General features: G+C 39.4%; 1 protein-coding gene across 2 annotated transcripts in view; it reads right to left on the bottom strand.

Annotated features, from left to right (window-relative positions):
* Nucleotides 1–10,889, bottom strand: part of LPCAT3 (lysophosphatidylcholine acyltransferase 3) — a 50,745-nt gene that overhangs the window by 14,526 nt on the left and 25,330 nt on the right. The window contains exon 1 of one of the 2 annotated variants that reach the window (XM_019627704.1): nt 728–794. The exons of the other annotated variant lie outside the window; for it this stretch is intronic. Within the exon in view, the coding sequence (XP_019483249.1) occupies nt 728–779 (52 nt within the window). The 5' untranslated portion in view covers nt 780–794. Of the gene's footprint in view, nt 1–727; nt 795–10,889 lie in introns of those variants that run through there. 2 annotated transcript variants of the gene reach the window in all.

The raw sequence follows: 10,889 nt of genomic DNA, 5'->3' as shown, positions 1-10,889 counted from the left end.
CAGCTCCAGGTTGAGCTGTTGTTCAGCATCTTAGCTGTAGAGGGCAGTGTCACTGGCCCTCATATGTGGGATCCGAACCGGGGCCCTCTGGCGTCTCAAGCCAGTTCTTAACCATCACGCCACTCGGCCGGCCCCACATGTCTTATGTTTTGTCTCTAGATTTTAGCACATGCCAATCCTTTCGCATAGAATAACTTCTCCATCCACCCCTCTACCAAGGGAAATCCTACCCATTCTTCAAAACCCAGTTCAAATGTCTCTTTCTCTAAGGCTACCTCAGACCACAATGAACTCATGGTCTTGTGTATCATGGACTCATGCCTTAAATGAATGGCACTTAGGACTAAACACTCACTTGGCAAATCATTATAAACTACAGCATGTCATTCCTTACATTTTTGTTTTGTATTAAAATTTCCATATGTTCACCATCTGTTTTCCTGTAGGCCCCCTATGTCTTTGGATCGCCCATAGCACGATATCCTGTATACCTTTTTTTGATAGATTGACCAACAGTAATTGACACTTAATAGCTGTTTGAGCTTGAGTGTCAGTTTTCCTCATCTGTGAAATGGGGATATTACTAGTACCTGCCTCAGTGAGTTGTAAGGACTAAGGGAGATAATGCATATAAAGTTATTAGCACAGTTCCTAAAATCTTCTAAGTCTCACAAAATTATACAAACACACATTGACATAAAGTTAGAGGGAGATAAAGCAGCCTTACCTAAGAAATTTTGGGCCAAGTAGATATCAGAGCTTCTGAATCTAATCTTCATTCTGTGTGACAATCAACTGATTAATGGGTTTCCCTTTCATCTGCATTTCAAAAGAAATTCCCAGCACATTTTTTTCTTACAAGTGTACTGATTATGGCTTGCTAAGGGCACCTTTTCTGAAATGCAATGTACTATTAAATTAAGGCACTGTGAATGGTTAGAAGAACACAGACTTTGGCGTTAAGACAGATCTCAGTTTGAATCCTCGGTTCTGCTATTTACTAGCTGTCACCTTGGGTTGGTTGATTAACCTTTTTGGGCCTCAGCTTCATCAGTAAAATGAGTATCTCTAGCTTAGGGTTCATATGTTAAGCCTGGTACATATTAGATGCTCAATAAATGTGAGATTGCTTCACGTCCACTTTAGCAGTGAAGTACCCAGTGATCTCATCCAGTCACACGGCTTTAAATACATACCATCTATTTGCTGATGTCTGCCAAATTTTCATCTCTAGCTTAGACTTCTTCCCTGAACTCTACACTTGTATAGCCTACTTGACACCAACTCAAATGCCTAATGAATATCTCAAATTTAACAGGTCCCAAACTGAACCGCTGACGTATGTCACTAAACCTGCTCCTCCCACAGCCTTCCCCATTTCAGCAAACAGCAACTTACTCTTCTGTTCACTCAGGACTGAAACCTTACAACCTTGCTATCATTCTTGACCTCCCTTCCCTCCACCCTCAACCCAAACAGTAAGCAAATCCTGTTTATTCTACCTTCAAAATAAACCTAAAATCTGACCACTTCTTCTCCTGGTCCAAGACAACACCATCTCTGGCCTGTACTATTATAGTTGCCTCCTGACTGAGCTCCCTGCCTCTGCTCTTACCGCCCTTCAGTCTATCCTTAACACACAGCACCTAGAGAGATTCTATTATAAATAAGCCAGATCTGCTCCTTCCTCGACTCAAAACCCTTGGAAGGCCTCCACTCTCACTCAGCAAAAGCCAAAGTCCAACCGGAACCTAGAGATCTGTTCACCCCTCCTCCACCTCACTTTTCTCATACTCATCTCTTACTCTCTGCCACCACCATTCTGCCCCAGCCACAAAGCCCTCCCTGGAACACCAGGCAGATCCAGCTTGTCGCCTTCACATAATAGGTTCCTTGCCTGGAATGCTCTTTCCACAGATAAGCCCAAGTCCCTTCTGCACTTCAGGTTCTTTACTGAAAAGTCACCCTATCAGTGAGACCTTCCCTGAATATCCTATCTAAAATTGCACACATTCACCCCACCCGCCACCAACCACAACTTCTTGTCCCCCACCTCCCTGGCTGTCCTTCCCTCTCAGCACTTATTACTGTTTCACATGCTTATTTACTTTACTTATTTATCAGTCTTTAAAAGCAGGGAGTTTTGTCTGTTTTTTCTCCTGCTATACCCCTGTGCCTAGGACAGTTCTTGCGACAAAAAAGTCTCAAAAATATCTGTTGAATGGATGAAAGAATGAAAGAATGAATAAACAAATACTCTGTACTCCAGGCAGTCAATAAAATATTTAATGGTGACAATTATGTGGTCAGCATTGCATTAGGCAAAAAGGGGGATATGGAAGAAATTTAAGAGATGCTTTTAACTCTTAAGGATATTTTTTAGATAGAAAAGAAGTATCAAACAATGATGTTCTTATAAGTGCTAACTGCATGGAATAGCCAAAGGTGTAGAGGTTAGACAGAGAGAAATCGATAGCGTAGAGCAGTCAGGATAAACAGAAGAGAGAAGGAAAGGGCATTCCAAGGGAGGGGAATAATGTAGTAAAAGACACAGGGGTAGGAAAGAGCATGAAATAGTCACTTCAAGACTATTTCCCCCCAGGGGAAAAACAGTAACAAAAATGGACTGGGAGGTTTGGAAAAACAGGCAAGAGTTTGAAATTGATGTAATAGGGAAAAAAATCAGTAGGAATGACTAGATGTGAGGATGATGGAAAAGGTCAAATTAAAGATGGTTAAGCTGTTGCAATGGTTTTCAAACTTTTCTGCTGGAATAGCCCCTAAAAGAATTCTGAAAAACCATATATGCCCCCTCTCACATTTTTAAGTTGTCATCTAACATTAAGTTAAACAGTAAATGATGTTTTTTTTTTTAAGGTATATTAAAGATATGCTTTAAGTACATAATGAAAATGTCTGCCATGTAATCCAAATGGAAACCAGTCAGATTGATCAGACTTGCTTTCTGTTAAAAGAGGTCTAACTTCGTTTTTAAAATTCAAATAAATATATTAATACTCCCTCATGACAACCATCTTTTTTCTGAATTCTACTTTCAAGATGGATAGACAAGGCAGAGGGTAGCCATCAGTTTGTCACCTGGATAAAATAAGGGACTGCTTTTCTTTGCTTTACTTTTGCAGTGTCCTGTGGAATTTTTACACCCTGGGACAACCCACTGTGCCTTTTTTTCTTTTTTAAGGCTGATGACGTGTGACTGTAAGAGATTTGGTTAAGAACCTTCAGATCAGACAGTCTCAAGCATATCAATTTTAGAAAGGAGTGCAACTGGAAATTGAAAACTTAGAAATGGATTCCCTTATCCATGCCCATGTATGCCCTGGAAAGTCTTTTGTGTAAACGTACCCCAATGTGAAGACCACTGACCTCAAGGTTCCATGTCTCAGAGGTTAAAAAGAAGGTGGTGCCACTGACAGAGACACAAAGGTTGGAGGAGAGAGCTGGCTCTGGTGGTGGTGTTGCTGGTGGTAGCTGAGGCGGGGGGACGGGGGGGATAAGCTCGCACAGGGAGAGACCACAAAAGAAGGGCAGGTCAAGGCTGAGTCTTGGAAAATGCCTGTATTTAAGGGAGTACAAGCAAAAGAAACAGATAAAACACAAATACAAGGAGCTATATCAGGATAGTATACATGTGAGAATGGAAGAAGACTATTTCAGTAGGAAAGGAGTTTATCAATAATATCAAATGCTTCAGAGCCCAAGGAGGGTGAGGAGGAGAACAATATCACTGAATTTCACAATGAAGTTATCAGTAACTCTGGAACAGGAGAGCACGATGGATATGGAGACCAGGAGACAAAGGGCAGCTAAGAAGGAAGTGAGTGGATAAAGAGGAGATGTAGGCTGAATATGAAGACCAACTTCATTCAAGAAGTTGGCAGTAAGCAACTATTGGCCAGAGAGTGTGACCAATGAGTGAGTGAAAAATCTCTAAGACGGAGGAGTTCTATCTATATACGCATGTTTTATGGGAGAAGAAAAGCAGTAGAGTAGAAAAGGACAGTATCTGTGCCACAGGAAGAAGGATCTACCTTAGAAAGGGGAAAAATATCCTGGCTCTTCCTCTGAGACTTTGGGCAAGGCAAAAAGAGGCTGGCATAGAAACATGGAAGGCAGATGAGGAAGTTGATGAAAAGGCCCTTAATCTCCTCAGTGAAATGGGTGATGTGGGTCATCTCTTGGGAAGAACAGGGAGTGTGGGAGAAGCAGAATGAGACGGGTGGGTGGGGGCTTGAGGGAACACACAACCCACCCCCAGGGAATCAATCAACGGAGGAGATGCTCTTTCTTTGCAAAGGTTAGCCAAAACAGAAATGGGCAATTCCTCAGCTATGGATTCATTCTTCCTTCTTTAGAAATTGGTATTATGGGCCAGCTGAGTGGCGCGTTGGTTAAGAGCTCGCTTGGGATGCCAGAGGGCCCTGGTTGGGATCCCACAGATGAGGGCCAGTGACACTGCCCTCCACAGCCAAGATGCTGAACAACAGCTCAACCTGGAGCTGGGCTGCTGTGAGTCGCTGGTGACGGCGTAGGCTGCAGCCCCTGTGGCAGTGGGTTGCCATGGGCTACCGTATGTAGCCAGCGGCCAGCAGCCGCAGTGAGCGGCCGTCCAGAAGCTGGCGACTGATCTGCCTCGCCCGGGAAGAGTGTAATGATGGTGCCAACTTGGGCCAGTGAAGCAACCTCCTCCACAACTAGACTGAAGAACAAAATGACAGCAACTTGTCTGTTCCACTTCCCCCAATTCCCCAGCACTGTTTCCATTCCCCAATTCCCAATAAAAAAAATCTTTAAAGAAGAAAAAAAAAAAGAAGTTGGTATTATATAGGAACATAGCAGAGAGCTCTGACATTTGATTTAAAACATCACTGTCCATTTATGTATATCATCATTTAAATATGAGCTGTTCATACTGGGGCAACTGACAGAAGCAGCTGTAAAACAAATGTGGCACGTTCATTTCACTAGAAGTTTTGCAGAAAAAAAAATTTAAGTAATTTAACTAGTAACTTAATTATATTAAAAGAAGTAAATTACACAAAATGGAATGCAAAGTTGCCCTGTATTTTAAAGATACAACATGAGACTTCAAGACTCTCTAGCATCCACTTTATGCTAAGTACCCCGGAGCCCGTGAAAGCATACATTTATTTAGTCTTCCACTGTGGCCTTTAGGATGCTCTGCTTGAAATCCATATTTTTATCCTCTCCTCCAGATTCAGAGGCAGATGTCCCTCCCTTCTTTTTAAACATCTCCTCCTTCCCTTTGATCCCAATCCTCTGACCTGTACTAGTCTTATTTGGGAACTTCCTGTATGATTTTTCTCGTTAGCTTCCTTATTCTTTTCTTCTCAATAATAACAATTATTATTATCAATAGCAGCAACTAACCTTTATTGAACACTTACTAGTGTCATGCATAAGCACTTTACACACATTCTTCGACTTAGTCCTCTTAACAACTATATACAATAAATATTGTCATTTTATAAATAAGCAAACAAATCAAAGCAGTTATCTAACCTGTGCTGATTAGCTAGTAATTGATGAAGTAATTGATTCTAATCCATTAACTGACCTCTAAGTTCACAACTTAGCCACTTAGCACATTATCTCCTCTACCTTCGGCCCTGCACAGGCCCTAAGTGTTACCCTTCTAGCCTTCCCCCTGCCCCCATTCTTGTCCCTTTGCTGTTGCTTCTAGCTACTGTTCATTTTTACTTACTGCTTTTGCAGTTGGTCTCCTAGAATCATAGTCTAATTCATCACCTCTGTTTCCTGTCGACCCATTTCTTTCTTAGCTTTCAGCAATGTGGCCCAGGCCACCTTCCTGAACATCACCTTCATTTCTTGTGAGAAGATCTGGTTTAGATGGTGAATGGGCTCCTTAGAGTCACTGAAACTAATCAAATTCAAAATTCATGCTTATAGTTGGAGATAAAGGGTGGGGAATAGAGAATCTCAAAAAAAAAAAAAAGGCTATGTCTGTCACTGCTCTTAGGGGGATTGTTTGCTGAAAAGATTATGGCCACTCGATGGAATTTCTAGTTAAAAGGGATGGTTAGAAAAACCTGTTTGTCCTTATCTCATCTGGATGTTTTAATTTTTCTAGGCTATGGAATGTTACCATAGATAATGGGTATTTTGCTTTGGGCAATATTGGAAGGCCACATTCAGGAACTATCAAATTTCAGTTAAATTTTCCCAAGAATCACAAACTAGAATATACAATAGAACAGCTTTTGGACATGGCTTATTTGTAGTTTATTTTTACCAAATATTTTCACATGATAACTTTAACCTTATTATTTCTACTCTGAAGATCTGCCACTCAATTTTTTTCCTGTTCTTTCACCAAAGTGGAAAGTCCTTGTGCTAAAGAACTATACAGAGAAAAGGAAGACAAATAGAAATAGAAAGGAGAGTTAAGCCCTGCTTGACACTGTCTATTTAAATGATAGTAACTGATTAGGCACTTAATGCTTAGAACTTAGTTACTGACTGCTGTCAGCTAGAGCTGACATTTGTAGATTATGGACATTTAGGTGGGGATGAAGCTCACCTTTGGAATTTGTTCAGAAATGATTCTTTGTTTGCATTTACCAGATTAAGCCTTGTTGATAATTAAGGACAAGGTGCCAATACACCTTCTACATTCTGACAATCCCCTATAGCTAGAGCTTGGATATACAGATTCTTAGAACTGAAGAAATCTTAGAAATCACTGACTCCAAACCCTCATTAAATAGATAAGAAACTAAGGCCCAAAGGGGATAACTGGTATACCTAGGTTAATAGCGCACAGCTCAAATTAGAATCCATATATCTCTTGATTTCCATTCTGATATTCTTGCCACATGTCTTAGCGCTTGGCAGTGACCTGTGAGTGAATCACTAATAACTAGCTGTGTGCTTCTAAAACTATTATTCTTTGATTTCTCAATAACCATCTATACTCCAGCACCTGTTTATAGACACATGCACACCCATGTTTATGCTTGCTTATCTTCCTATCTAAAAGTATTGAAAAACTTCATTTTAATGCTAAATATAGATGCTCTCCCATTCTTTCTTTGTTAATCTAATTCTTGGGGACTCCCTGTTTCTACCCTCATATAGTGCAGTAAGAATATAGCCATTCATTTCTGAAAGTTACCTCCAGCTGAGTATCTTAAACATTTTGGCAATTGTGGTACTAGATTCAGGGAAACTGGGACAAGTGATCAAAATGACCTGAGAATAAAAGAACAGAAGGGACATTTTAAAGGAAAACTAGCGGATGGCTATTACTTGTGAGAAAGAAAAGGGTTATTATGAAGGGTAAAAATATTAGTTTAGTCACTTAACCCAACCAAATTACCTACACCTGAACTGCCCCAAAGTCCTACCAAAAGTAATTCTTTAATTGCTACATTTAAGCCATGTGTTCTTAGTAAGCAAAGGACTTCTTAAACTTAGTGCTAGTGACTGACATACACACACATTGACTGGTGAAACCTGCTACAAAAGCTGAAAAGTTAAGATACAAGAAAAGACTGACTTTGATGCCACCAATCCCCTTTTTTGTCATACCACAGGAATTAAACACTCATAGGTTCTTACTAGCTTCTTAGCCCAGGAAAACAGTCACCCAATCAGTGGCAAGCCCTCAAGAATATTTCAGATCTGATGAGATGGCAGCAGGGATGTCAATAACATAATCCTTATGTTTGAACACCTGGATTACAGCATTTTTCCAAATTACTAGAGTTTGTTCAAATGGTTACTTTGTTACTTTAGATAAATATATTTCCTAAAAAAATTCTACAGAAATTTATAGATTGAAAAAATGTTAAAGCTAAAAAAGGCTACTGACTGACATTTCTTCATTTTAGTGGAACACACAACAGATGTCCAGACTGACTTTTGAGGCACTTTAAGAGGCTGAAATGCCTTTACTAGGCATAAAATGACACTCCTGTTGCCTGTATTCAGTGCATTTCATCACATTTTAATTCTTTTTAAATTAGTAAACCACATGGTGGCAACTTCTAGCCAGATTATCAAGTATGTATAGGCATACCTCATTTTATTGCACTTCGCTTTATTGCACTTTACAGGTGTTGTGTTTACAAACTGAAGGGAAGACCCTTCACCAGCAAAAAGATTACGACTTGCTTTATTGCAATACTCACTTTATTGTGGTGGTCTGGAACTGAACTTGCAATATCTCCAGGGTATGCCTGCAGGGCATCCCTGGATTTAGGAATCAAGAGTAACCTAGTTTAGAAATTCAGTTCTGCAGCTTGGACCAATTACTTCCTTGTACCTCAATTTCTTCATCTATGAAATAGGGGAAATTCCAGCCATCTTGCTGGCTGTTGTGCAGATTAAAAGAGACAATATTTGTAAAAGCATCAGACATGTACTTCCTTTAGGCCACTCTAAAAATATTTATTTTATGTATGGGCAAGTATTTTATGCAATCATATCTTATACAAGCATACCTGATTTCTTAAAATATAAGCATTCTTTCAACTGATTTTAAAATACCAAATATCAGGCTCAAGCCTATAATCTAGAGGTGGAAAATGTTGACCTTTGTCCACCTCGATCTGATTGAACTCAATTATCGCAACTTTCAAAAGTAAAGGTCTGTGAGTTGCAACCAGCACTCCTAAGAAGCTGATTTGCCAAGAAGTTACTGGAGCTTTCGTTTCCAGGCCTTTCATTTACACAGACCCCTTTTAAGGCCCTGGAGGGGTGAGTGGGGATGGAGGTAGGAGCTAGCAACATAATTTTTGTAAAACTTGTAAGGTATTTTTGTTTTTTTCTTAAGGTACCCAAGACTATATGAACTTCAGGTCCTGCAAATCCTGGATTTAAAAAAAATAATCAACATGACAACAAAACTAGGCACATGCCAAAAAATTCTGCTACTCCCAGAATTCCCAGTGAAGAGGTTATTCTATTCCTATTGTGACTTGATCTGGCCTAGGGTTGCCCAAGGGTTGTCCTGTCACACTGCCAAGTGGCTAATTAGCTGCTCTTTCTCCAACCCTCCAGAGTACCTGTCCAGGTAATTTCTCTCATGTTTAGAGTTGCCAAATCTAATCTTTGTAAATACAAACAAGTTAGGTGAGACTTCTTTTTCCAGTAGGTATTTCAGCAAATGAAACAATAAACTCTTACTTAGCTAAGATTCTGATAGAAGAAAAGATAACATCATCACACCCTCTAACTGTCCTTATGAATTTGAATAGATATAATTGTTGGGCTCTCTACCTTTGTGATCATACATAGTTCCTCTTTAAAGTGCACAATTAAGTGAATTTTAGTATATTCACAATGCTGTGCAACCATCCCCCACTATCTAACGCCAGGACAGTTCCATTGCCCTAACAAGAAACCCCATAACTCTTAGCAGTCACTCCCAATTCAACCCTCTTCTCATCCCCTGATCTACTTTCAGTTTTTATGGATTTGCTTATTCTGGGCATTTCATATAAATGGAATCATATAATATGGCCATCTGTGTTGGCTTTTTTTACTTCTTTCACATTTTCAAAGTTTATCCATGTGTAGCAGGTATCTGTACTTCATTCCTTTTTATAGTCAAATAATATTCCATTGTATGAATATAACATTTTATTCATTCATTCATGAGTTGGGGTACAATTGGGTTGTTTCCACTTTTCAGCTAATATAATAATGCTATGAACATTTGTGTAGAAGTTTTTGTGGTAAGCATATGCTTACAATTCTTTTGCATATACTGTATAACTAGGAGTGGAATCACTGGGTCATACTGTGTACCTTGGAGAAACTGCCAAACTGTTTTCCACAGTGGCTACACTATTTTACATTACTACTGGTAATGCACAATGGTTCCAGTTTCTCTATATCCTCACCAACACTTGTTTATTACATTTCTTTTTCAGGTATTAAAACTTTTTATGTGCATATTAAAAAACTTGTGCATTCCAATAATTAAAATCATTTGAAAAAAACCAAAAAAATGGCACTCTGATTAAATTGCATTTTACTGCCCGCAGGATACCGTGGGCCAGCCTGGTTTTTACTCTAGATTTTACCGTTATTCCATCCAGCTTCTGCCTTCACCAACATGGAAGTTCTTTTCCTTCTCTGCCAGACAGACAGGCAGATGGGACAGGCAGGTTCAGCCTTGGTTGTCAGTAGTTTTTTGATGTAAGAAAGGGCGGCACAGTCATTTAAACTTGATCCAACCTCTTTGCATCTTACAAAGTTAAACAACTAAAAGGAGTAAAATAAGAAGGCAGTGCTTGTGGAATGTACAGTGCATACTGGTGGTGCGTACCTCATTACGATTTGCCTGTTTGCTTCTTCTGTTCAATCAGTTTTTTAAATCACAGTGGATTTTTCTTTTGGTTTCTGTTTTCTTCAATTTCGACTTACTGAATTTTCAATCTCAGTCATATCAGGTTTGTCAGACATGGTTGCAGAGGAACCGGAGAGGCGCCTAACCAGTGGAGTCTGATCTGCTTAGTTGCCGAGCCTATTTCATTGTTTTTTTTTTATTATAGCCATCCTAGTGGGTGTGAAGTGGTATGGCATTGTTTTGGTTTTGTTTTGGTATGGTTTTAATTTGCATTTCCCCAAGGACTAGTGATTTGAGCATCTTTCCATGTGCTTATTGGCCATGTGTATGTCTTCTTTAGACAAATGTCTATTCATGTCCTCTGCCCATTTTTTAATTGGGTTATTTGTCTTTTTTATTGTTGAGTTATAAGAATTCTTGACATATTCTGGATACTAGACCCTTATCAGATACATGACTTGCAAATATTTTTTCATTCCATGGGTTTTCTTTTCACTTTCTTTTCTTTTTTTTTTTTTTTTAGCTGAGC

This window comes from Hipposideros armiger, unplaced genomic scaffold, assembly GCF_001890085.2.
Source record: "Hipposideros armiger isolate ML-2016 unplaced genomic scaffold, ASM189008v1 scaffold_739, whole genome shotgun sequence".
NCBI lineage: Eukaryota > Metazoa > Chordata > Mammalia > Chiroptera > Hipposideridae > Hipposideros > Hipposideros armiger.
Note: the sequence above shows the minus strand (reverse complement) of the source record. Positions and strands in the feature narration are given on the sequence as shown.